This window comes from Pongo pygmaeus, chromosome 19 (genome assembly GCF_028885625.2).
Source record: "Pongo pygmaeus isolate AG05252 chromosome 19, NHGRI_mPonPyg2-v2.0_pri, whole genome shotgun sequence".
In the NCBI taxonomy this organism is placed as follows: Eukaryota; Metazoa; Chordata; class Mammalia; order Primates; family Hominidae; genus Pongo; species Pongo pygmaeus.
Genome location: NC_072392.2, coordinates 53,398,758 through 53,424,985, shown reverse-complemented (window position 1 = coordinate 53,424,985; position 26,228 = coordinate 53,398,758). Strand labels below are relative to the sequence as shown.

Below are 26,228 nucleotides of genomic sequence, written 5' to 3'. Positions count from 1 at the left end.
CAATTCATAGGGACAAAGTAAAATAGAGGTTACTGGCAGCTGGGGAGGGGGAAATGAAGAGTTATTGTTTAATGGCTATAGTTTGTTTTGTGTGAGTGAAGAAAAAGTTTTCACATAGTGGTGGTGATTACACAACACTGTTGATGTACTTGGGGCCACTGAACTGCACATTTCAAAATGGCTATAATGATCAATTGTATGTATATTTTGTCACAACTTTTTAAAAGTAAAATGTTATGTACATATAAATATTCCTTAAATTTGTATCTACATTATCAAAAACTGGGAACAAGCTGAAGTATAAAAGGGGGAACAATTTAACACACATCAGTAAGAATGAAACTTGTTTATGCTAAAACAGAAAATATAAAATGATGTTTGCTAGGAGAATAACTATTAAAAACATGCCCACAAAGACTGAACACTAATATACAAAAATTAAGATAATTCTATTATAATTTTCTCTCATTTCCTTCCTCTAGTTATATTAACATGTTAGATTTCTTTTCAGTCTACTAACAACAACCATATGCCACATCAAAAGAATTATCCTGACTGCTGTGCTACTGGGTTGAGATAGGTCTGTTTTAATACAAAGCAGCTTCAACTAAGAGCCGTAAGAATTACTACGCAGCCAAGCCTACAAAGGCAGTCCCAAGAAACAAGATGGAACACTCAAATAGCTATCCTTCACTTTCACACTGACAGCTTGTGTTCTTCCCCACAGCTTACCTGCAGGCAGGATCAGGGAAATTCAGAATTTCACAGGAGAATATGGAAAAATGGAGAGCAAGACATAAGTGAATGGGATGCACTGGTGAAATTTCTCTTACTGCAATATCACTAGCAGCTTTGTAAGCCACCAGGCTGTTCTCTGCTGCCTCCTTCCTGTCATTTCCTGTGGCAAATTCTGCCAGACACCTGTGGTAGTCCCCTTTCCTAGATTTAAACCAGGAACAATGACTTTTAAAGTAAAATAGCTAAAATTGTTCTATATAATATAAAATATGTGACAAAAATATATGTAACAATTAACAAGTGTACTTCAATAATTTTAAACACTCTCAAGAATATTTGGCTTCATTTCATTTTTTTTTAGACATTTCATACTATTTTCCTTATTAAATATAATCAAAAATCCCACAGAAATTAACTGAGGAACCTCTAAATATCAACAAAACTATCGCTTGATAGACTGGAATTAAACAAGCAAGTGGTTCCAAGAAATGGCACAAGTGTATTAATCATAAAATAAAATTTCTACATGAAACATTCAGCCAGCACTGTGCAATGTGTGGCCGTTTGGGGGAGGGGAATGAGATAGGTCCCATGAAAGCAAAGCAATATAAATAAGTAAAGCAAAAGCTAATGCATTTTTATAAGAGCCTGACCATCTTTTTATTCCAACATCAACTATCCTTCTAACATTAAACAATTATTTGTAAATAAAAGTTGGAAACCTACATAGAAGAAAGTCATGATTCTAAAAAGGCCAACTTTTAATGTTACATTTTCCTTTCTAGTATAGAACCTACATTTCATAATAGAAAACCTTGGACTTGCCAGTGGTAGCTGCTGGAATGAGGTGTTTGTCCAGTGCATCCAGAATGTCACCACAGATGAACTTTAGCTCAGTCTCAACCTGAAAAAATAAAAATAAATTTTAAAAAATCAGACTGTTTCAGTCTAGAAATTCGTAAATTTATTACACATTCTATCTACCTCTGGTTTTGAGGAAGAGAACTTAGTATTAAAGAGAATTCGTATCCCTCTCCAAACTCCCTTCTTCCCTTTTGACACAAAGGCAGAGAAAAGCTGCCTCTAGGTTATCAAAAGTATCTTTTGCTTTCTGCATGCAATTAAGTGCTACACACACACCACCCCCTACCCCAACACCCCCTCACAATCCAACTACAAAATCAGCAATGACTGAAACTGAACACTGATGCTACTTGATAAACGCTGGTCAATTACATGAATCTTTCACAAGGTAGCAACTATTGTGTCCATTTACTTGGGAAAGCAGAACCTAAGACATTTGCTCAAAGATCATCCCCTTAAAAGGACTTAATAAGCAGAGCTAGGATTTGAAGCCAGGCAGGGTGCAAGTGGCAGAACAAAATTCAAACCCAGGCAGTTTGCCTTCAGTACTTACATTCCTAACAACGTTGAACAGGCAATCCCTTTAGTGGAAGAGATCCAAAACTAGTTAAGATACCAAAAATCTATGGACCAAAAAAACTATTGCCACTCATCTCTATTCATTTATAATGCTGAAAATGTACAGCACCTCTAAACGCACATACCCAGCTTGCTTCCTTTTTTTTTTTTTTTTTTTGAGACGGAGTCTTGCTTTGTCCCTCAGGCTGGAGTGCAATGGCACCATCTCAGCTTACTCCAAGCTCTGCCTCCCAGGTTCACACCATTCTCCTGCCTCAGCCTCCCAAGTAGCTGGGACTACAGGCGCCACCACCATGCCCCGCTAATTTTTTTATTTTTTTATTTTTTGTATTTTTAGTAGAGACAGGGTTTCACCATGTTAGCCAAGATGGCCTCGATCTCCTGTCCCCGTGATCCTCCCACCTCGGCCTCCCAAAGTGCTGGGATTACAGGCATGAATCACTGTGCCCGGCTGCTTGCTTCCTATTTTCTATGAACACATGGCACTACCATTGAAACTTTCTAGGTTCCTCTCATGCCCCTGGAACCTCCTTTCCACTGTAAAACATTCTCTCACTCTTTCTTCCATAATTGCATTCTTATCTTAGCTAAGCAAAAGTGTTTTCTGAATCAACTATCTCCATGATGACTTTTCAGATAGAGACTGCTGTAGGAGATGAAAGGTTTCCGTGTTCTCCTAGCTCCTCACATACTCAATGACTGCTCTCCTGTTATTTACTCCAAATCCTTCCTCCTCACAAGCCGATATTCTACATTCCATTTCTCAGTTTCTGTCATCAATAGCTCTCTAGGCCATTCTCCTACATTCAATGACTATCTACAGCCAACCTATCCAATACCTGAGATCACACCAAGGTATGGTGTGGCCACGTTCCATTCAACAGAGTTCTTTGCTTTCTACTCCAAGACTTGCACGTGTCCATACCCCTAACTGTGCTGCTCCATACTGGAAGTCTTACACTGTAATGCTCCACTCTTGGCTGTGGCTTCCTCTTTTAGTTCTTTTTCTCTTCTTGTTTCTACTTAGGGACTCATCAAGACATCTCCTCCCTCCCTCCCTCCCTCCCTCCCTCCTTCCCTCCCTTCATCTCATCTAAGACATCCAGACTGGAACTTTTCACGTCTTCTCCCAATGTATCAGTTGCTCTCTTTGCTTCCTGCTTCCCTTTCCTAGCTAGCCCAAATCCCACAGTGTAGCTCATGGACTTCTTTCTTCAGCACTTTCAACTTTCTCACTTCCTCATTCCTCCAGGAAACAAAACTTGTCTATTGGTCATCGAAATTCTTTGACCCAACACATTTCATGGTAATGGTAACATCAACCCCAGCTTACAACTTTATTTTTAGGGACAGGGTCTCACTTTTTTTGCCCACTACTGCAGCTTCCAGGAGAAAAAGTTATTCACCTCTGCCCTGAAATATTCTGTAGCCTAATCCAAGAGAGCAAAAGATAAAAACCTACCAAGATATAAAATGTGTACTACATATACCATCAAGTGAGCACTAGGCTGTGACCTCAAATGCCAATGACTATGGCCAAATTACTGACAGACATACCCTGAGAACTAAGCCAGACACTCAAAAGAAACAAGCCTCCCTTTTCAGAGACATTTTCTAAAACTATAAAAATAAAAGGCAAAAATTAGGACATATTCAGGTGACAACAACTTCCTTCCCCCTGACAATTTATGTTGTATAAAACCTAAAGATTAAAAACTATGACATTGGATAAAAAAAAACAACCCTGAGTCTTTCAATAAAAAGAAGAATGGAACAAATTTAACCAAAAACACTAATCATTTTTCTTGAAAATACAGTAGTTCCCTTTTATCTGAGGGGGATCCATTCTGAGACTCCCCAGTGGATACACTGAAACCATGGATAATACCAAACCTTATATGTACTATATTTTGTTCTATACATACACATTCATGGTAAAGATTAATTTGTAAACTAGGCACAGTAAAAGATTAATAACAGAACAATTATAACATACTCTAATAGAAGTTATATGAACGTAGTCTCTTTTTCTCTCCAAATATCTTATTGTACTGTACCACTGGTAACTCAAACTGTGGATAAGGGGGGACTGTGGTACAACAGTCTCACCATTTGCTGGTATTTCCCAATCATTTTTTGCTTGTCTTCTCCTCCCTTGTTTCCTTCTTTCTGTTCAAGGCTGCTGATTATTCTCCAGGAGGCTCTTGTAGCTCCAATCACATTCTTATATGTAACAGATAGGAAGTTTCTCTCTTCAGCTGTCAGCTCTACATCCATCCCTGCTAATTTCTTCATTGGCTCCACCATTTCTATAAGGGAAAAGCAAAATCTGTACACCTGCAGAATTAGCACCACATGGATGCTGCCAAAGGGTTTTCTGCCTGTGTCCTCTGGAGCGGTGACATCACGTCCCCCCTGGACAGGAGCCCATTAAGCAACACTTGGTGCAGTCAAGCAGTGCCACACCAGAATGTGGGGACCAGTGACTTCAGGGAGTGCTTGGCAGCAAGCCCCAAGGTCCTCAGGGTGCCCCAGGGCCTTCCTTGGAAACCGTACTGCCGTCAGTGCCCTGGCACCATGGGCCTGTGATGAGAGTGCAGCCTGAGCGATCTGCACAATGCCTTCAGGGTCACTCTTCCATCATCCTGGTGAGGAGCACAGCCCTGATCCATGCAGGCCTCCTGACCCATACCCTTGTGTTCTCTCCCAAACACACTTTCTTATCTGTTCAATTTGGGCAGGCTGAGAAGGCTAAAAATTTCCCACATTTTTAAGTTCTGCTTCCCTTTTGATTATAAGTTCTGTCTCTAAAGCATTCCTCTTTTCTTTCATTTTCCTAGAAATATTCAAGAGAATGAAGCTGCTCCTTCAATACTTTGCTTAGATATTTCTTCTGCCAAATTTCAGGTTCATCACTCGCAAGTTCTGCCTTCCAGAAAACACTAGGACATAAGCACAATGCAGCCAAGTTCTTAGTCACTTTACAAGCATCACCTTTCCTCCAGTTTCCAATAACATGTTCTTCATTGCCATCTGAGACTTCATCTGAATGACTTTTCCCTTCCATATTTTTATTTTTTTAAGAGACTGGGTCTCCCTATATTAGCCAGGTTGGTCTTGAACTCTCATCCTCAAGCAATCCTCCCATCTCGGCCTCCCAAAGTGCTAAGATTCCAGGCATGAGACACCATGCCTGACCCACTCCATATGCTACCAACATTCTGTCCAGCTCTCCTCTTCTGAGCCCTCACCAGAATCACCCTTCATGTTTTAAAATAAATGTTTCCTGTTGAAATGATTTTAGATATACAGAAATATTGAAAAGGCACTATAGTGTCCTCCTACACCTTCCATCCAGCTGCCCCTAATAATGACATTTTGCAGTACCATGGCACAAAAGAAATTCAGGCCAGGTGTGGTGGCTCATACCTGTAATCCCAGCAATTTGAGAGGTTGAGGCGGGAGGTTCAGGTTCACTTGAGTCTAGAAGTCTGAGACCAGCCTGGGAAACAGGTAGACCCTGTCTCTAGAGAAAAGTCAAAGAAATTAGCCAGGCATGGTGGCGTGTGCCTTGTCCAACCTAATCAGGAGGCTGAGGCAGGAGGACTGCTGGAGCCCATGAGTTCCAGAAAGCAGGGAGCCATGATTGCACCACTGAAGAATAGAAAGGTAAATATTTGAAGTGCTACTTTATGCCACTAGGAAAAGCAAGAAGACTTTTAATCTTATACCATCAGTATTAAGGTATACAGTTTTCTAAAAATTTATCTCTGCAGTTCAATAAGAAAAAATTCCTGCACATCATATTTGATAGAGGAAATAAAGAAAAAAATTTAAAAATTAAAGGAAATGTCATTATTAGACTCATGCATTTTTCCAAGCATTACTAAAAAGCATCACACATTTCTGTTTAAAACACTTGTACCATTGCATAATTAAGTATGAAGGTGAGAGTTATTTGAGGTGTTTAAAAGTTGGTGGTACCACATCTAATTGGTGTAGACTAGATAAAAATGACTATAAAAAAGTTCAAATTCCATGCAAATGTAAAGATTATACAATCTTATTAAATCATTAAACAGACATTTTTTCCCAACTATCAAATGGGATAACATCATGTCTATAATTAGCAATAAGAAAATTCTATTTGCACAATCTTTGAAGTCCTTTTTTTAAATTGTATATACATCATCTCTCATTTAAAAGTGAACATTTCTGTATGCTTATTACACCTAGGAAGAAATATTTTCAATCTTTTTTTTTTTTTAAAGATGGAGTCTCGCCCTGTTGCCCAGGCTGGAGTGCAGTGGTGCAATCTCAGCTCACTGCAAGCTCTGCCTCCCAGGTTCATGCCATTCTCCTGCCTCAGCCTCCCCAGCAGCTGGGACTACAGGTGCATGCTGCCATGCCCAGCTAATTGTTTGTATTTTTAGTAGAGGCGGGGTTTCACTGTGTTAGCCAGGATGGTCTCGATCTCCTGACCTTGTGATCTGCCTGCCTCAGCCTCCCAAAGTGCTGGGATTACAGGCATGAGCCACCACACCTGGCAAAAATTTTCAATTTTATAATCTCAAAATTTTTATTAGTCATTAAAATAAATCAAAGCATTCGGCATCAAAGGATATACAGACACACACTCTTAAGTAATTCATATATGAGAACCAGAATATTAGAGGCCTAAGCTGCTCATTTCATAAGACAGGGGCCCCTTGTAGTATTTATTTTAAAAAGAAATAGCCCCATTCACAAGGGAAAGATAATAATTTAAAAATTAGAAACTAAAAGAAAAATAAAGAAGCCTTAAACCTTCAGTGTATGAATATCTACCATTAAAAAGAATGAGAAATAGACACTCGGCACATCAGACATACTGACCCTTCAAAGGAACATGGATACAAATATGTAACAGCCAATCAGATGGTACTAACACCAAGATCCTGTGTGACAGCAAGTAGTGACCAAATCTAAAGAATTCCCAAAGTTGTATTTAAATATATTTTTATGAAGGTTTTTATGTGAGTTACAAAACAGCCCTACTTCAGTTTTACTATTTCTCAGTAAATAAAAATGAAAATAAATAAATGGATAATAGTAATTAAACAGAAAATGAGAAACAAAGTGATAATCACAAAATGTATAATTGGTGCCAAAAATCCAATTAACTAAAGATGTTAAAAACATAAAGAGTTTCCTACAGATTAATTTTTCTGACTAAATGTATACCAACATTCACTATCAATATTAATATATATCCTTTTTTTTTTTTGAGACGGAGTTTTTGCTCATTGCCCAGGCTGGAGTGCAATGGCATGATCTCAGCTCACCACAACCTCTGCCTCCCGGGTTCAAGCAATTCTCCTGCCTCAGCATCCCAAGTAGCTGGGATTACAGGCATGCACCAGCACGTCCCACTAATTTTGTATTTTTAGTAGAGACGAGGTTTCTCCATGCTGGTCAGGCTGGTCTCCAATTCCCAATCTCAGGTGATCTGCCTGCCTTGGCCTTCCAAAGTGCTGGGATTACAGGCATGAGCCACTGCACCCGGCCCTGGTTTTTTTTTTTTTTTTTGAGACAGGAGTCTCACTCTGTTGCCCAGGCTAGAGTGCAGTGGTGTGATCTCATATATAATGTTTATTATAATAAGAGCAAAAGGGGGAAGAGGGCAATGGAGCTTTACAGGAGAAAACTGCTTTCTGCAAGTCTTTATCTTTTTGCTGGTAAAAAGTCCTGCCTCAGTGTTGATGCCTTCCGACTCACTGAGGTGGTGGTTGTGGCACTTTCACTTCACTGTTTTTTGTTTGTTTGTTTGTTTGTTTGTTTTTTAAGTAGAGACAAGGTCTTGCTTTGGTTGCCCTGGGTGGTCTCAAACTCCTGGCTTCAAGCAATCCTACTGTCTTTGAAAAGGTTGTGATTAAAGGTGTGAACTACCACATCCAGCCATTTTTTACAATAACAATGAAGTTGGCTATATCAATTGACTCTTCCTTTCATAAAACATTGCTCTGTAGCATGTGCTGCTGTTTGACAGCATTTTACCTACAGTAAAACTTTCTTCAAAATTGGGGCCAATTCTCTCAAACCTTGCTGCCACTTTATCAACTAAGTATAGGGCATATTCTACATCCTTTGTTGTCATTTCAACAATGTTTACACCATCTTCACAGGAAATAGATTCCATCTCAGGAAAGCACTTTCTTTGTACATCTATGAGAAGATATTCTTTCAAGTTGGACCATGAGATTGCAGCAATTCAGTCACATCTTCAGGCTCCACTTCTAATTCTAGCTCTCTTGCTATTGGCCACCACATCTGCAGCCTCCATCAAAGTCTTGAATCTCTCAGCCATCCATGAAGGACAGAATCAACTCTTTTCAAACTCCCATTCATGTTGATATTTTGACCTCCTCCCATAAAACACAAATGTTCTTAATGGTACCTAGAATGGTGAATTCTTTCCAGAAAGTTTTCAATGTACTTTGCCCAGATCCATAAGAGGAATCACCCTCTATATAGCAGCCATAGCCTTTCAAAATGTATTTCTTAAATAATAAGACTTTTACATCAAATTGACTCCTGGATGCACAGACTGCAGGATGGATGTTGTGTTAGCAGGCATGAAAAGAACATTTTCTTGTACATCTTCATCAGAGCTCCTAGGTGACTATGTGCATTGTCAAAGGCTTACTAATTGGCCTACATTCAATATTGCTGTGTCTTAAGGAATAGGGAGGCCTGAGGAGAGTAGAGAGAGATGAGAGAACAGCCAGCTGGTACAGCAGTCAGAACACATACAACATTTATTAACTTCACCTCATAGTAACATCAAAGGTCACTGATCATACATAACCATAACAGAGATAACAATGAAAATGTGTGGAATATTATGAGAATTTTAAAAAGGGACCAAGAGTCACTAAGTGAGCATATGCTGTTGGAAAAATTAAACCGATAAGACTTGCTTACTCCAGGGATGCCGCAAACCTTCAATTTGGTAAAAAAGAAGAAAAACCATGCAATTCCTGTGAAGTACAATAAATAGGAGCCCAATAAAATGAGATATGCTTAAGAAAAAAACAGATATGCTTATACATCTTACTAAAACTAAGTACAGTCTAGCAAGTTAAGATAAAGATAGTAAGCCCTGCAACAACTACTGAGAAAATAACCCAAGAAAAATCGTTTTAAAAATCATAAAGAAGGCCAGGCTGGTGAGACAAACACCTGTACTTCCCAGCACTTTGGGAGACTGAAGCAGGAGGATAGCTTGAGCCCAGGAGTTTGACACCAGCCTGGGCTATATAGCCTGTCACTGCCTGGGCTATATAGCCTTGTCACTACAAACAAGAAAAAACTTAGGCATGATGGCATGTTGTTGCGGGAATTCAGGGACCCTGAATGGAGGGACTGGCTGAAGCCATGGCAGAAGAACATAAATTGTGAAGATTTCATGGACATTTATTAGCTCCCCAAATTAATACTTTTATAATTTCTTACGCCTGTCTTTACTGCAATCTCTGAACATAAATTGTGAAGATTTAATGGACATCTATCACTTCCCCAATCAATACTCTTGTGATTTCCTACACCTGTCTTTAATCTCTTAATCCCGTCATCTTCATAAACTGAGGATGAATGTCGCCTCAGGACCCTGTGATGGTTGTGATAACTGCACAAATTGTTTGTAGAGCATGTGTGTTTGAACAGTATGAAATCTGGGCACCTTGAAAAAAGAACTGGATAACAGCGATGTTCAGGGAACAAGGGAGATAACCTTAAAGTCTGGCAGCCTGTGGGCCAGGCAGAAGAGAGCCATATTTCTCTTCTTTCAAAAGCAAATAGGAGAAATGTTGCTGAATTCTTTTTCTCAGCAAGGAACATCCCTGAGAAAGAGAATGCATTCCTAAGCGGGGGGTGGTCTCTGAAATGGCCACTTTGGGAACGTCTGTCTTTTATGGTTGTAGATTAAGGGATGAAATAAGCCCCGGTCTCCCGTAGCTCTCCTAGGCTCATTAGGATGAGGAAATTCCCGCCTTATAAATTTTGGTCAGACTGTCTGCTCTCAAACCCTGTCTCCTGATAAGATGTTATCAATGACAATGCATGCCTGAAACTTCATTAGCAATTTTAATTTTGCCCCAGTCCTCTGATCTCACCCTGCCTCCATTTGCCTTGTGATATTCTACTACCTTGTGAAGCACGTGATATTTGTGACCCACACCCTATTCATACACTCCCTCCCCTTTGGAAAATCACTAATAAAAACCTGCTGGTTTTGTGGCTTAGGGGGCATCACGGAACCTGCCCACATGTGATGTCTCCCCCGGACACCCAGCTTTAAAATTTCTCTCTTTTGTACTGTTTCCCTTTATTTCTCAGACTGGCCAACACTTAGGGAAAATAGAAAAGAACCCACGTGAAATATCGTGGGCTGAATTTCCCCCAACAACGTGGCAGTAGTCCCTGCTGCTTGCGATGCTGACTGGGGAGGATCACTTGAACCCGGGAGGTTGATGTTGCAGTGACCACGACAGTCCCACTGCACTCCAGACAGGGTGACAGAGCAAGACCCTATCTCAAAAATAAAATAAAATAAAATAAAAATGAAAAATAAAAGAAATGAAAATGGTATACTAGAAAGTATCTATAGGTGGTATCCAACTTAAAATCATTCTACTTACAGTTTCTTAACTTTACCACCATGATACAAACCCGATACACATTAGTACTATATTCTTTGTGATGCTGGGCAGCGGCAGCAAGCCACAACTCCCAGTCAGCCATGCCATCATGAGACTAAACAATCAATGCTTGCTTGACCAGTGAACCGTGTAGCCAGATGATTTTTCCCAACTGTAGGCTAATGTAAGCATTCTGAGCATATTTAAGGTAGGCTACGCTAAGCCAAGATGTTAGATAAATAAGGTATATTTCTTTCTTTTCTTTTTTTAAAGAGATGGGTTCTCAGTATATTGCCTAGGCTGTAGTGAAGTGGATGTTCACAGGTGCAATAATCATGCACTAAAGCCTTAAAATCCTAGGCTCAAAATAATCCTCCTGCCTTATCAGAATGTAAGCTCATCATAACTCAAGAAGCATCTGTACTTAAGATTAAAAAGGTAGAAAACAAAACAAAACAAAACAGGAACTAAGTAGTCATAAGAAAAAAAAAACAAACAAAAGGGCAGGCTGCCAACCCAGGACCAAGGGGTAAGGCCATGCCAATGGGCCTAGAGAACAGAATATCAAGCCACAGAGAATTATTTTCAAGTCTCAGAACTGAATGGAATTTGTTCTGCAGACTTACAAACCTGCTTTAAGCCCCTTTTTTCCTTCCAATTTATCTCTTTTGGAATGGGAATGCTTCTCTGCCTGTCCCACCATTGCATCTCAGAAACAGAAAACTTGTTTTCTATGTATCACAGGTTTAGAAATAGAAGTTTTTTTTTGTTTTTCTGTTTTTTTTTTTTAAGACAGAGTCTTGCTGTTGCCACCCAGGCTGGAGTGCAATGGTGCAATCTCAGCTCACTGCAACCTCTGCCTCCTGGGTTCAAGCAACTCTCCTGCCTCAGCCTCCCAAGTAACTGGGACTACAGGTGTGTGCCACCACACCTGACTAATTTTTGTATTTTCAGTAGAGACAGGGTTTTATTGTGTTAGCCAGGCTGGTCTTGAACTCCTGACCTCAGGTAAGCTGCCCGCCTCAGCCTCCCAAAGTGCTGAGATTACAGGCATGAACCACCATGCCCAGCAGAGATAGAAATTTTGCTTCAGGATTAACCAACGTCTTAACCCATTGCCAATTCAGATGATTCAGAAGATGAGATTTGGGACTTTCTGAGGTTATTCTATTCAGGTAAGATGTGAGACTTACTTAGAGAGTTTACATCAAAATGGATGAACACTTTGGGGGGATATTGGGATACAGCACATCTATTTTGTATGTGGAAAGAACATAAATTTTTGGGGCACCAGAAGGCAGACTGCTATGGGTTGAATTGTGGTCCCCAAGAAATGTATGTGAAGTCCTTAACCCCCAGTATCTTAGAGAGTAACCTTATTTGGAAAAAGGATCATTGCAAATGTAATTAGGATGAGGTCACATGATGGAGTAGGGCAGGCCCCTAATCCAATATGACTGATCTCCTAATAAGAAGATGGTCATATGGAGACAGAGACAAAGGAAGAATGGAAGGTGAAGATACAAGCAGAGATTAGGGTGATTAAAAAAAAAAAAACCTGTCAATCATTGACACCCATCACCAGAAGCTAGGAGGCATGGAACAGATTTCCCTTAAGAAGTCTCAGAAGGATCCAACCCAGCTGATATCTTGATTTCAGAATTGTAGCCTCCTTAATTGTGAGAAGAAATTTCTGCTGCTTTAAGCCACCCAGTTTGTGATATTTTGTTACAGCAGCCCTAGGAAACTACTACAGGGGGTGTATGAAAAATCGGCTATGAGATGTTCATGTTTTAGAATTGGGTGATGAATGTACCCAGGGTGTTTGTTATATTATTGCTTACTGTTTTATATATTTGACAATTGCAGAAATAAATTCTTTTTTTTTTTTTTGAGATGGAGTCTCGCTTTGTGGCCCAGGCTGGAGTGCAGTGGCACTATCTCGGCTCACTGCAAGCTCTGCCTCCCAGGTTCATGCCATTCTCCTGCGTCAGCCTCCCAAGTAGCTGGGACTACAGGTGCCGGCCACTATGCCCAGCTAATTTTTTTGTGTTTTTAGTAGAGATGGAGTTTCACCATGTTAGCCAGGATGGTCTCGATCTCCTGACCTCATGATCCACCCATCTCAGCCTCTCAAAGTGCTGGGATTACAGGCGTGAGCCACTGCACCTGGCCCAGAAATAAATTCTTAATAAACAAAATAATGTCATAATAAGTAGAGTAAGTATTAAAGTTTTAAAAGCAGAAACAAACAAATTAGAAAACAGTTGAATAAAATTGGAAATAGGCCCCAAAGCTGTTCTTTCTATCAGGCATAAAAGAAATTGATCAACGCCAGCACAGTGGCTCACACCTGTAATCCCAGCACTTTCAGAAGCCAAGGTGGGCAAATCACCTGATATCAGGAATTCGAGACCAGCCTGGCCAACATGGTGAAACCCCGCCTCTACTAAAAATACAAAAAAAAATTAGCTGAGCGTGGTGGTGGACACCTATAATCCCAGCTACTTGGGAGGCTGAGACAGGAGAATGGCTTGAACTTGGGAGGAGGAGGTTGCAGTGAGCCAAGATCGCACCACTGCACTCCAGCCTGGGCAACAGAGTGAGACTCCATCTCAAAACAAAAGAAAAAAATTTTTTGGTTAAGAGTTTAGATAAAGGAAAAAACTCCATTTAAATGTTTTTGTGAAGAAAACCATAATGGATTACATGGCACAACAACAGTTTCAAAAAATTAAAACCAATTTGTAAACATTAATCATCACAGTTACTTATATGCCCTTAAAAAATGATCTATATGCTCCTAGTGTCACATAAGACACGTTAATCTAGGAGTCTACTTCACGCAGACTTTTTGCAACTAACACGCATTCCTTTGTTTCTTCATCACTGTGGAGAAGAGGTGGTACATACAAAAGGTTCTTGATATAACCCCATAAAGAGATTATCACATGGTGTGTTATCTGGGAATTTAAATGGTCACAATTCCAAGATATGTCAATGCTATTAACTTTAAAAAAAAACAAATTTGACCTATAATGGGGGGGGGCCAGCTGGGGGTAGGGGAGAAAGAGGCAAACTGTGTATCCTGGAACTTTGTAGCTGGAAAAAAATTACCAGCAGCAGCAGCCTGATCAAAACTGCAACTTCTTGCCTACCTGGACAACCCAGCTCTCTTTTCTAGAAATTAGCATCTATGCTCAATTTCTACGAATGGAATGGTGCCTAGGGACTCATGTTTGTCTAGGTGAAAACACCTTCTAAATCCAGGTGCTTACACCAGAATGGCTCTCCTGGAAATTTAGGACTGAGACATTGAGTCAGTTACCTGTAGGGTAACCTGTAGAATCAGAGATTTCTCAAATTTGACCTGTCTTATTTTGATACCATGTTGCCCAGCAATGTAACCTCCCCTTAAGTATCAGTTTTTGTAAAATCTCCTAATCAATTTCTTATCAGATTATATTATATAAATACCTATCATCTAGAGTACTCCAGAAGCCAAATGAACATTAAAAAAAATATACTGAGATAGGGCCAGGCATAGTGGCTGAGTGTAATCCCAGCATTTTGGGAGGCTGAAGTGGAAGGATAACTTGAGGCCAGGAGTTCACAACCAGCCTGAGCTATACAGCAAGACGCTGTCTCTCTACCAATTCTACCAATATTTAAAAAAAAAACTGGGTGTGGCGGTGGCACCCGTATTCCTAGCTACTTGGGAGGCTGAGGTGGGAGGACTGATTGCTTGAGGCCAGGAGTTTGAGGCTATTGTGAGCCATAATTGTCCACTGCACTCCACCCTGGGGTGACGGACTAAGACTCTGTTTCTAAATAAATAAATATTACAAAAAGAAAAGCACTGAGATAGGCAATGTTGGTAAGTGAGATTATAGATTTTAATCTCATGAACAATTTTAAGTTAGCTACTATACACTCCCATTTCCAAAAGTTTAGATTGGAATGTTTGCTGTCTTTGGTAGCTAAGAGAAAAGAAATAACAATGAGAGGCATTATAGTGCCATTCTTCCACAGTCTTTATCAAATAAATAGGCCTTTGAGTCTTGGAATTGTTGAGATCAAGAAAGCAAATAATATATAAAGTTGACAAGCACAAAGGATACAAAGAGGCCAGGCATGGTGGCTCACGCTTGTAATTCCAACACTTTGGGAGGCCAGGGCATGGGGGCTGTCTGAATCCAGGAGTTCAAGACCAGACTAGGAAACATAGTGAGATCCCATCTCTACAAAAAATAAAAACAAAGGTAGCCAGACATCATGGTGCAAGCCTGTAGTTGCAGCTACTCAGGAGGCTGAGGTGGGAGGATCACTTGAGGCTGGGAGGTCGAAGCTACAGTGAGCTGTAATTGCACCACTGCACTCCAGCCTGGGGAACAGTGAGACCATATTGGAAAAAAAGAAGAGGGGAGGGGAAGGGGAGGAGGGACCACAAGAAACAAATATAATGAAGAATCGTTTACTATTCCTGAGAAAAAGAGAATAGCAAGTGTGAGAGAATGTGTAACTAGGGTTGGGGAGAAGGGGCTGGAGAGAGAGAGCACACAAAGACAACAGAGAGAAGTCAAATAGGAAATTTCAAAATGAGAATCAGCTGATGAATCAAAAAAAGCAAAAGAATTTTTTTACAGTTAGAACTGCAAGATTTAGCTTTCCAAAATGATTCAATTCTCCAGAAAAGAAAAATTAATTTAAGCACTCATCTAAGTAACTAGTATAAAGTGTCAAGCAAAAATAAACATTTATTAGACATAGACAAATGCAAATATATTCAATGCTTTCGTACAAATGTGAATATCTGGGGCCTTATTATCATCTTGTTAATATATGCCAGTGAACAATGTGTAGACACAAGACTTGTTTTACAAAGAGGGTAATATGTTCCATGAACATAAGCCAGGTATTTAAAACTTAGTGTCTATCTCTTCTTTCTAAGAAATGTTTCAATTAACTCACAGTGTGTGTGTGTGTGTGTGTGTGTGTGTGTGTGTGTGTGTTCTATCTCATGTGGTGGTGTTGAGCCTAGTACTTATATTCTTGAAATGGAAATCCCGTTCTGATATTTCTTCCTCCCTCTTCTCTGTCACATTGAACTGATAACCAGGCTGGTCAGCTGAAGCTCTTATATATTACCGAATGTCTCTGCCCCGTTGTTCCTACTACTTCAGATCCTCATCCAGTGTCTGGGACACTGTCAGAGTCTGAATAGATTCTAGGTCTCTTGTCTCTTCTATCTTCCATCTCCCAATCCTCCTTCCCCCGATCCATTAGAATGACAGACCTAAGCATATCCTTTCTGAACATAAAAACCCTTCAATAGGGATAAACTTTAGGCTCCTTAACATGATGCATGAGGAGCTTGAACATCTGATCTTTGACAGTCCCTCTCAGCATTCTGCCTAGCGCATTCGGGGCCCTAACAATACCATCCCTTTCCCTGCCACCATCCCAAATCCCTCCCCCTGCTCACCACTCTCCTTGTTATTTCCCACTTCAAAGCTTTTGCTCCTTCAATCTGTAAAATTAACAGCTACTCACGTGCTCCTTCCCTTCTCCTCTCTTCACAGCCAGCACCTGGAGGTTTCTTACTCTTACAAAAAACTGTGACCTTTTTAAGATACCTCCTCCCTCTTTCCTCAGTCCTGTTAAAGGTTAGGTGGACATTCACTGTACCTCGAAAATCCTTGCATGTATTACTGTTTAACAATCACCGATTGATGCACGTCTATCCACCATAAAGACCTGGTACATATAAGAGGACATGCCAGAAATGAGGACAAGATGAATGGGCAGATAGATGAAATGTTTAGCTTCCCTATTTACCTGAAACCTCATTTTTGGGAGTCCTAAAACCCATAAAGAATATTTAGTGCTTTCAAAAATATCTTTTACTTGGCCAGGCGCAGTGGCTTACACCTGTAATCCCAGCATTTTGGAGACTAAGGCCGCGGGATCACTTGAGGTCAGGAGTTCGAGCCCAGCCTGGCCAACATAGCAAAACCCCATTTCTACTAAAAATACAAAAATTAGCCAGGCATGGTGGTCCCGCCTATAATCCCAGCTACTCAGGAGGCTGAGGCATGACTAGAATTGCTTAAACCTGGGAGACAGAGAGGGTGCACTGGGTCAAGATCACACCACTGCACTCCAATCTGAGTGATGGAGTGAGAATCTGCCTTAAAAAAAAAAAATTAGCTGGGTGTGGTAGTGGATGCCTGTAATCCCAGCTACTCGGGGGGCTGAGGCAGGAGAATCTCTTGAACCTGGGAGGCGGAGGTTGCAGTAAGCTGAGATCTCAGCACCGCACTCCAGCCTGGGCAACAGAATGAGACTCCAACTCAAAAAAAAAAAAAAGTCCTGGCCAGGCGCGGTGGCTCACGCCTATAATCCAAACACTTTGGGAGGCCAAGGAGGGCGGATCACGAGGTCAGGACATCAAGACCATCCTGGCCTGTAGTCCCAGCTACTTGGGAGGTTGAGGCAGGAAAATCACTTAAAGCTGGGGAGGTGGAGATTGCAGTGAGCTGAGATCGAGCCACTGCACTCCAGCCTGGGCCACAGAGCGAGACTCCGTCTCAAAAAAAAAAAAAAAATCTTTTACACAGACACTAAATATACTGATGAAAACTTAACTGCTATCCACTACTATTACTTTTGGAAAAAAATAAGGGCGAGACAGGTTAGCAATTTCTAAGACTTCCATTAGGTTTAATCTTACAATTAGATGATATCATATTTTTTGATGTTTTTGTTTGTTTCTTTGGCCTATCATCCTTCCTATGCTTATAAACACTCTTTACTTCAGGGCTATCCAATAAAGAAGGACTATTTAAAAAATACATATATATATATATATATATATACACACACACATATACATGCGATATACTCATCATCTGCCAACTACTGTCTATGGAAACTGTAGCTTTCTAAAATGAATGCTTCCTTGACTCTGAAGAATACAAGCTTCTACCCCAAAAAAGTTCACAAATCCCTTTGTTGCCACAATCTTCACATTTCTGAAAACTTATTAAAAGATAATTTTAACAAAACATGTCAGTGAAATGATGAGTTAACACATGTTACAGAAGAAAATATTAGCAGTCAAAAATATAAAAATTGGATACAATGATTTAAATTGCACAAAAACTGGCCACTGGCCAGGGATGCTGGCTCACGACTGTAATCCCAGCACTTTCAGAGGCTGAGATAGGAGGATTCTTTGAGACCAAGAGTTAGAGACCACCCTGGGCAACATAGGGAGATCCTGTCTCTATAAAACATAAATAGACCAGGTGCACTGGCTCACACCTGTAATCCCAGAACTTTGGGAGGCAGCCAAGGCGGGCAGATCACTTGAGGCCAGGAGTTCAAGCCCAGCCTGATCAATGTGGTGAAAACCTGTCTTTACTAGAAATACAAAAAAAACTAGCCAGGAGTGGTGATGCATGCCTGTAATCCCAGCTACTTGGGAGGCCAAGGCACGAGAATTGCTTAAACCCAGGAGGTAGAGGTTGCAGTGAGCCAAGAGTTAACCACTGCACTCCAGCCTGGGTGACAGAGCAAGACTCTGTCTCAAAAAAACAAAAACAAAAACAAAAACAAAAATAACCAAACAAACAAATAAGTAAATAAAAGGAAGTTAAGCTATGAGGACACAAAGGGATCAGAATGATACATAATGAACTTTGGGGACTTGGGGGAAAGGATGGGAATGGGGTGAGAGATAGAAGACTACACACTGGGCACAGTGTACACTGCTTGGGTGATGGGTACACCAAAATCTCAGTAATCACCACTAAAGAACTTAGTCATGTAACCAAACACCACCTGTTCCCCAAAAACCTACTGAAATAAATCAAGAAATAAATATTTTTAAAACTGGCCATTATGTATTTAACGACATGTAGAAAATTTAACAGTTTCATTACAGTGAATTCTCTGCTATTTAGATATACAATAAAGATATTCTAGTAAATTTTTCTCCCAGTACTCACAAAATTTCATTTTTTTCTAAATTCCACAATGTTCTAGCCACATAGGAGTATTTCTTATTCTCTGAACATGCCTACCTACCACCTCTTCCCTTTGCACCTGCTACCCTAGGTTACGTCACTTTCTCTGTCTGGAATTTTTAGTTGATCGTTTTCTGCAAAGGTTAAATGCCTAATTATTCTGCAAAGCCCTAGAAGCTCTTTGTTTGTATGCCTTACTCAATTCCTGAGACAAGAATAATCTCTCATTATTTACCCATAATACTCCATTCAGCCTTATTATTATGTAATATATACTTTAATTTTCATACATTTATTGACTTGTCTTCCTACTTGAGGAGGGGAACCCCCTATTTTATTTATCCTTGAATTCCTGGTGTCTAACACAATGCTTGATACAAAGTAGGTCCATAGTAAATGCCCAGTAAATAAATGTTCCCAAACTTATCCTTTATTACCTACCATCCATTAAGGACTGATGTCTTTAAGCCCATTTTTCCAATCATTCCTGTCATTTCAGAATTGCATGCCCCATTATTATGCATAAAGAATATATATGAACAAAACCTTATTATTAATGTTTTTTATTTTTTTGAAACAGGGTCTCACTCTGTTACCTACGCTGGAGTACAGTCACACAATCATAGCTCACTGCAGCTTTGACCTCCCAGGCTCAAGTGATCCTCCCACCTCAGCCTCTCGAGTAGTTTGGAAGGGACTACAGGTGAGCACCACCACGCCCAGCTAATTGTTTTTCTTTTTTGCAGCGATGGGGTCTCAGAATGTTGCCCAGGCTGGTCTGGTACTCCTGGGCTCAAGCAATCCTCTCACTTCAACCTCCCAAAGTACTGAAATTCTAGGTGTGAGCCACCACACCCGGTCCATTAACTTTCTTTCTTTTTTGTTTTGTGTTTCTTTGCTTGCTGTTCTTTTTTGAGACAGGGTCTTGCTCTGTTGCCCAGGTGGGGGTGCAGAGCACAGTCACGCTTCACTGCAGCCTCAACCTCTGGGCTCAAGAGACCCTCCCACCGCAGCCGCTTGAGTAGTTGGGACGACAGACACGTGTGCCTCCCCACACCTGGCTAAATTTATTCTTTTTTGTAGACACAGGGTCTTGCTTGTTGTCCAGGCTGGACTCATACTTCTGGGCTCAAGCGATACTCCTGCCTGGGCGTCCCCAAGTACTAGGACCACAGGCATGAGCCACTGAGCCTATTCTAACACTAAGTAGAACAAAACAAATCATCAACAACAAAAATCCGACAAACATAAAGCAATCACATATAAGAAAAGCTATAAAGGAAAGAAATAGAAAGAAGAAAAAAGTAAACTTGATAAACAGATACACCATGTTTCTGGAATATTGTAAAAATATATTCATCCCTAAAACAGTATTTCACTGTAACTCTAATATAGTCTAAATTGTGCTCTTATTAGTCCTAATGTTCATCTAGAAAAATACATGACAATATTTGTCTTACCATATACTAAAATGTATATAAAGCCATAATAATTTAAAATAGTGTCACACCAGGATAAAAATAGGCACACCAATGGAACACATAAAAAGTCCAGAAACATACTCAAGTATTCAAGAATTTAGTAATGATTCAAACAATATTTCAAATCACAATGGAAAACATACATTATTCAGCAATAGTGTTGAAAAAGTTGACTAACCAGGTGGGAGGGGAAAGTTGGGCACGTATCTTACCATATTCTAAAATTAATTCTAGGCTAATACAATATTTCTATCTAAATAATCCCTTCTTTGGTCTACCCTCGCTCCTTTTCTACTTCAACACTTTAGTCTTAAAGCCATGAGATGGGGCTGGGCGTGGTGGCTCATGCCCGTAATCCTAGCACTTTGAGAGGCCAGAGGAGGCAGTTCACTTGAGCTCAGGAATTCAAGACCATCCTGGGCAACACGATGAAACCTCAACTCTACGAAAAATACAAAAAACTTAGCCGGGTGTGATGGGTGCACCTGTAGTCCCACCTACTTAGAGGGCTAAAGTGGAAGGACTGCTTGAGCCCAAGAGGTCGAGGCTGCTGAGCCAAAACTGCACCACTGCACTCCAGCCTGAGTGACAAAATGAGACCCTGTCTTAAAAAAAAAAAAAGCCATGAGGTGGGTTCAAGCATAGTAATTATCCATGCTGGGGAGGAGGGGGCAGTCCAATACTAGCATAAGAGCCTGAGTAAGGTTGGCTCCCCTAAGGGGTTGGGGATAGGGGTGGGGACAATCTCAGAGCAAGGTGAAAAGATCAACCAAAGTGGAAGCAGTGAACTGAAGCTGAATATCAAATCCCAAGCGGGGTGAAAAGGACTGGCATGCAGGAAAGTAGCAGCAACCCTGAACTGGGTTAGAACAGCATCTGCGTTAGGTGGAGCAGCAACAGAAGGTATGTCAAAACAGGAGAGACTGATCAAGTAAGTAAACTATTAAAAATAGTAAGAGTCAGGTTTCTGTCTGAGAATCATAAATATGGGGGAAAAATTAAAATGAACGCTGTTTTGTTGGGTTGGATTTGGAGAAGTTAATATGAGCATATGGAGTTCAATATATAGAGATGGATACAGTAATAGAGACGTGAGTGTGTATGTATATTCACATAATGAATCAAAAGTATTGTGACCTCACAGTTTGTTCTCTTTTTTTTTGAGACAGAGTCTCATTCTGTCACCCAGGCTGGAATGCAGTGGCACAATCTCAGTTCACTGCAACCTCCGACTCCCAGGTTCAAGCGATTCTCCTGTCTCAGCTTCCCGAGTAGCTGGGATTACAGGCGTCCACCACCATGCCCAGCTAATACATATATATATTTTTTTGAGATGGAGTCTTGCTCTGTCGCCCAGACTGGAGTGCAGTGGCACAATCTTGGCTCACAGCAACCTCCACCTCCAAGGTTCAAGCAATTCTCCTGCCTCAGCCTCCTGAGTAGCTGGGATTACAGGTGCCCGCTACCACACCCGACTAATTTTTGTATTTTTTAGTAGAGACGGGGTTTTGCCATCTTGGCCAGGCTGGTCTTGAACTCCTGACCTCATGATCCACCTGCTTCAGCCTCCTAACGTGTTGGGACTAGAGGCATGAGCCACTGGGCCCAGCCAAGTTTTTTTTTTTTTTTTTGAGGCAGAATCTCACTCCATCATTCAGGCTGGAGTGAAGTGGCGTGATATTGGCTCACTGCACCCTCTCTGCCTCCAGGGCTCAAGTGATTCTCGTCATGCCTCAGCCTCCCAAGCAGCTGGGATTACAGGCATGCCCCACCATGCCCGGCTAATTTTTGTATTTTTAGTAGAGATGGGGTTTCATTAGCCGGGCTGGTTTCGAACTCCGGACCTCAAGTCAGCCCACTGGCCTCGGCCTCCCAAAGTGCTAGGATTACAGGTGTGAGCCATCGCGCCTGGCCCACAGTTTTCTACATAGATATAAAAACAATATAAGATGTGAATTTATAGAAATATGTATCCGTGTAGGAATACACACACACACACACACACAATTTCCTAGCCATGCTGGCTGAGAGTAGCAATAACCCACACCTAGCACCCACTTTGGCTTCTAAATATTATTCTCACCTAAAAGGAATCAAGGCTCCTCAGAGAAATGGTGATTTCAGAACTACAGCAGGAATAATACAAGATGAGCCTAGATTATACTGTTGTGTCAGAAGTAGAGAAATGCTTCTCTGAAATGATAGGTCAAAAGACACAGAAGCCGGCTTAAAGAGGTCCCACCAGGCAAACCTGAGACAGTATGTACATCAAAATAAATGACATTAGTGGAATATGATCCATTAAAATAAAATAGCATAAGTCCATACTAATACAAATAATCAGGGAATAAAGAAAGCTTCACCTTACAGTGGAACGTCAACTGATGAACGTGAAAGAAAAGGTGAAATTAGAAAATCACTACTTGCCATCAATCCTAGTCATAAATTAGGTCAAGAAACATTAATGAATGCTAAAATTAGTGAGGAAAAGGCACAAGGAACAAGATGTTTATATGCGAAGTACTTCCCCCACAAAATCCATACTGACTATAAAGAGAAAAACGTTTAACCTCACAGTGGAGAAACCTGACAGACACACCTTAACCAAGTGGTCAAGGAAAAGCTGAAATCATGTACCACCTGACAGGATGCAAACAAAAAACACAGAATCACATATGTGATACTCCTGCTAAAAACATAACTGTATTTAATCATGATGAAACATTAGGCAAATCCAAATAGGGGGTCATTCTACAAAATAACTGGCCTGTAATATTCAGAAGTATCAAAGTTATGAAACTCAGGGAAAGACTGAGTTACTATTTGAGATTTTTTTTTTTTTTTTTTTTTTTTTGAGACGGAGTCTCGCTCTGTCCCCCAGGCTGGAGTGCAGTGGCGCGATCTCGGTTCACTGCAAGCTCCGCCTCCCGGGTTCACGCCATTCTCCTGCCTCAGCCTCCCGAGTAGCTGGGACTAGAGACGCCCACCAACACACCCGGCTAATTTTTTGTATTTTTTAGTAGAGACGGGGTTTCACTGTGTTAGCCAGGATGGTCTCGACCTCCTGACCTCGTGATCCGCCCGTCTCGGCCTCCCAAAGTGCTGAGATTACAGGCGTGAGCCACCGCTCCCGGCCACTATTTGAGATTTAAAAAGACCAAAGAGGACTGGTTGTGGTGGCTCAGACCTGTAATGCCAACAGTTTGGGAGGCTGAGGCAGGCAGATCACTTGAGGCCAGGAGTTCGAGACCAGCCGGGCCAACATGGCAAGAGCCTGTCTTTACTAAAAGCACAAAAAAATTAGCTGGACATGGTGGTGCACACCTGTAATCCCAGCTACTCGGGAGACTGAGGCATGAGAATCACTTGAACCCAGGAGGTGGAGGCTGCAGTGAGCCGAGATTGCGCCAATGCACTCCAGCCTGGGTGACAGAGCGAGACTCTGTACAAAAAGAAAAAGAAAAAGAAATAAAAAGACCAAAGAGTCAAAATGCAGTCTGTGATCCTTTTGCTATAAAGAATATGTCTACAAAAACATGAATGGGTTCCAAAGATCAGACAGTAATAATGCATCACTGTTAATTTCCTTATTTTGATGGTATATGGTATATTCCCAGGAGAATATCCTTTATGGGAAATTCTGAAGTATTCAGGGGTGACAGCATATTATATTGGTAAGTTACTCTCAAATGGTTTAGAGAAGGAAGAGTTCTTTTGTACTATTCCTGAAACCTGTTTGTAAGTTTTAATGATTTTAAAATTAAAAAGAAAAACAAGGTTTTTAAAAATGAACTTCCAAAGCACTAAAAAAAAATGTGCATTAATATAAAGATTTTCTTTGCACAGCATCAAAGGCAGAAACAATAAAGAGCATTTGCATAAATTACCTCAAAAATGTAAACTTCTGCATTAGAAAAAAATTAACCTGCTAGAATCCCAATAACAAAAACTATGAAGATGTAATAAAATTAAACACCAAACGTCAAACTATGGGGAAAAACACACACGGCAAATACACAAGACAAAAGAATATGATCTCTAATATAAAACACTTTGTAAAAAAAATTATAATATTAAAATAAACAGATAGGGAAGGTCAATTAACATACATGAATAATCTTCAAAAAAAAACTTTAAAAAACCAACCTTACCAGTACTCAAAGAAACTCATTCAAACATTTAATATTTTTTTACTAGAAAGGATAGCAAAGATTTTGTTAAGGGTAACACAGTGTACCAAACATAATATAGGGTTATGAGCAATCTCACATACAGCTAATACAGTGTAAGTTCTAGAGGACAATTTCACACAATGTATTTCTTGAAGCTTCCAAAATGTTCACATGCTTTTACACAGATGCTAGCAGTGTATACTACATGCCAGAAACCAAACTAGGCCCTTCAACCACAAAGGGCTGCTTAATTAAATTTATTTAAATTAAATTAAATTAAATTAAATTAAATGAGTTTGTTGAATCTCATGATATTCTGTATTACAGACTAAGTATCTATTAAAAATACAGCAGAAACACAAATTATTGACACACAAAAGATGCTGTGTAATTTTCAAAAGCAAACAAAAAATATAAGCAAAACGATTCAACGTTTTTGTAAGCATATACTATAAGCAAAAATACACAGAAAAAACCCTGTCTCTACTAAAAAATAGAAAAATTAGTCGGGCGTGTTAGTGGGCACCTGTAATCCCAGCTACTCAGGAGGCTAAGGCAGGAGAATTGCTTGAACCCAGGAGGCAGAAGTTGCTGTGAGCCGAGATCGTGCCACTGCATTCCAGCCTGGGTGACAGAGTGAGACTCTGTCTCAAAAAAAAAATAAATAAATAAAAAGTAAAATAAAATAAAATAAATATTAATTACATAATAAAAAGTTTTTTTGCACAAAAACATTTAAAATCTTAAAGCTGACTGCAATTTCTTCCACGGTTGGAATAGGTACCTTCAATTAAGTGGTAAAATTGTATTTAAAGGCACATTGGGTAATGGTGAAACCTAAAATGCAGAGGAGAATAAAGCAATAACATACTAAATGAAGAAAAATATACAGGAAAAAAGCAAACATTAATTTTTTTTAAGGCCAACAATAAAAGCTGTATCTTGGGGTACAAATAACTTTGGGGGGGAACAAGTAACATTCTAACATAGGATTGTTTTTCAAAAAAGAACGTATGATACATTGTAATGAATATTATGCAAAATAATAATTAATTCTAATTTAACAGACTGTTGATACCTGAAAGAGCAAAAGAGGTCAGTAATTCATAAAGGGCCAATCTGTAAGGATTAAAATATCTTGTAAATCATAGAATACTAAATACCTAGGTTACTATGAAAGGTAACACAATTTTGCTTGCTTTGTACTCCTGTGACTTTAGTAACATATTAATAACATTTTAAGAACTGTAGTTTGGCATAGTAATTTTTTTTCCACATCTCCCTCAATTTGATGGAGACTTATAATTTTTTTTTTTTGAGACAGAGTCTCACTCTGTTGCCCAGGCTGGAGTGCAGTGGTGCAATGGTTCACACCATTCTCCTGCCTCAGCCTCCCGAGTAGCTGGGATGACAGGCACCCACCACCACGCCCAGCTAATTTTTGTATTTTTAGTAGAGATGGGGTTTCACCGTATTAGCCAGGTTGGGGATACCTATAATTTTAAAAACACAAAAACTTCCCTTCTACTTCCTAGCAATGATATTCAAACAGTAATAAAATAATATCCACTGTACCTTATTACAATGATCATCCAGAACAGACTGTAAAACAATTGGTTCCATTGTGGAAACACTGGCAAATTGTACCTCTGGAATATACAGGGCACACATCTCATGGGCCTAACC

The 26,228-nt window shown here is 40.1% G+C and overlaps 1 protein-coding gene across 2 annotated transcripts; it reads right to left on the bottom strand.

Annotated features, from left to right (window-relative positions):
• Nucleotides 1–210: 210 nt before the first annotated feature.
• LOC129017580 (14-3-3 protein epsilon-like) lies at nucleotides 211–26,228 on the bottom strand. Of its 2 annotated transcripts, none has more exons than XM_063655467.1 (5): nucleotides 26,118–26,228; nucleotides 5,611–5,707; nucleotides 4,291–4,490; nucleotides 1,564–1,642; nucleotides 211–732 (listed from the first exon to the last, which is right to left on the bottom strand). In XM_063655467.1, exons 1-5 carry the CDS (start codon nucleotides 26,211–26,213, stop codon nucleotides 641–643), a joined length of 564 nt encoding a protein of 187 aa, XP_063511537.1. In that variant the 5' UTR covers nucleotides 26,214–26,228; the 3' UTR covers nucleotides 211–640. The 2 variants fall into 2 exon arrangements, with proteins under 2 accessions (XP_063511537.1, XP_063511538.1); XM_063655468.1 differs by having other exon boundaries at nucleotides 708–732; nucleotides 1,536–1,642.

What these genes read in the sequence shown, in the direction of transcription:
- LOC129017580 (XM_063655467.1), bottom strand. Translation starts at nt 26,213, where the DNA reads ATGTGTGCCCTGTATATTCCAGAGGTACAATTTGCCAGTGTTTCCACA. An exon ending in TGGATGATCATTGTAATAAG is followed by an intron (nt 5,708 to 26,117) that starts GTACAGTGGATA and finishes ACTTTTCTCTAG; the next exon opens with AGACAGGGTCTACCTGTTTC. An exon ending in TTGGGAAATACCAGCAAATG is followed by an intron (nt 1,643 to 4,290) that starts GTGAGACTGTTG and finishes TTATTTTTTCAG; the next exon opens with GTTGAGACTGAGCTAAAGTT.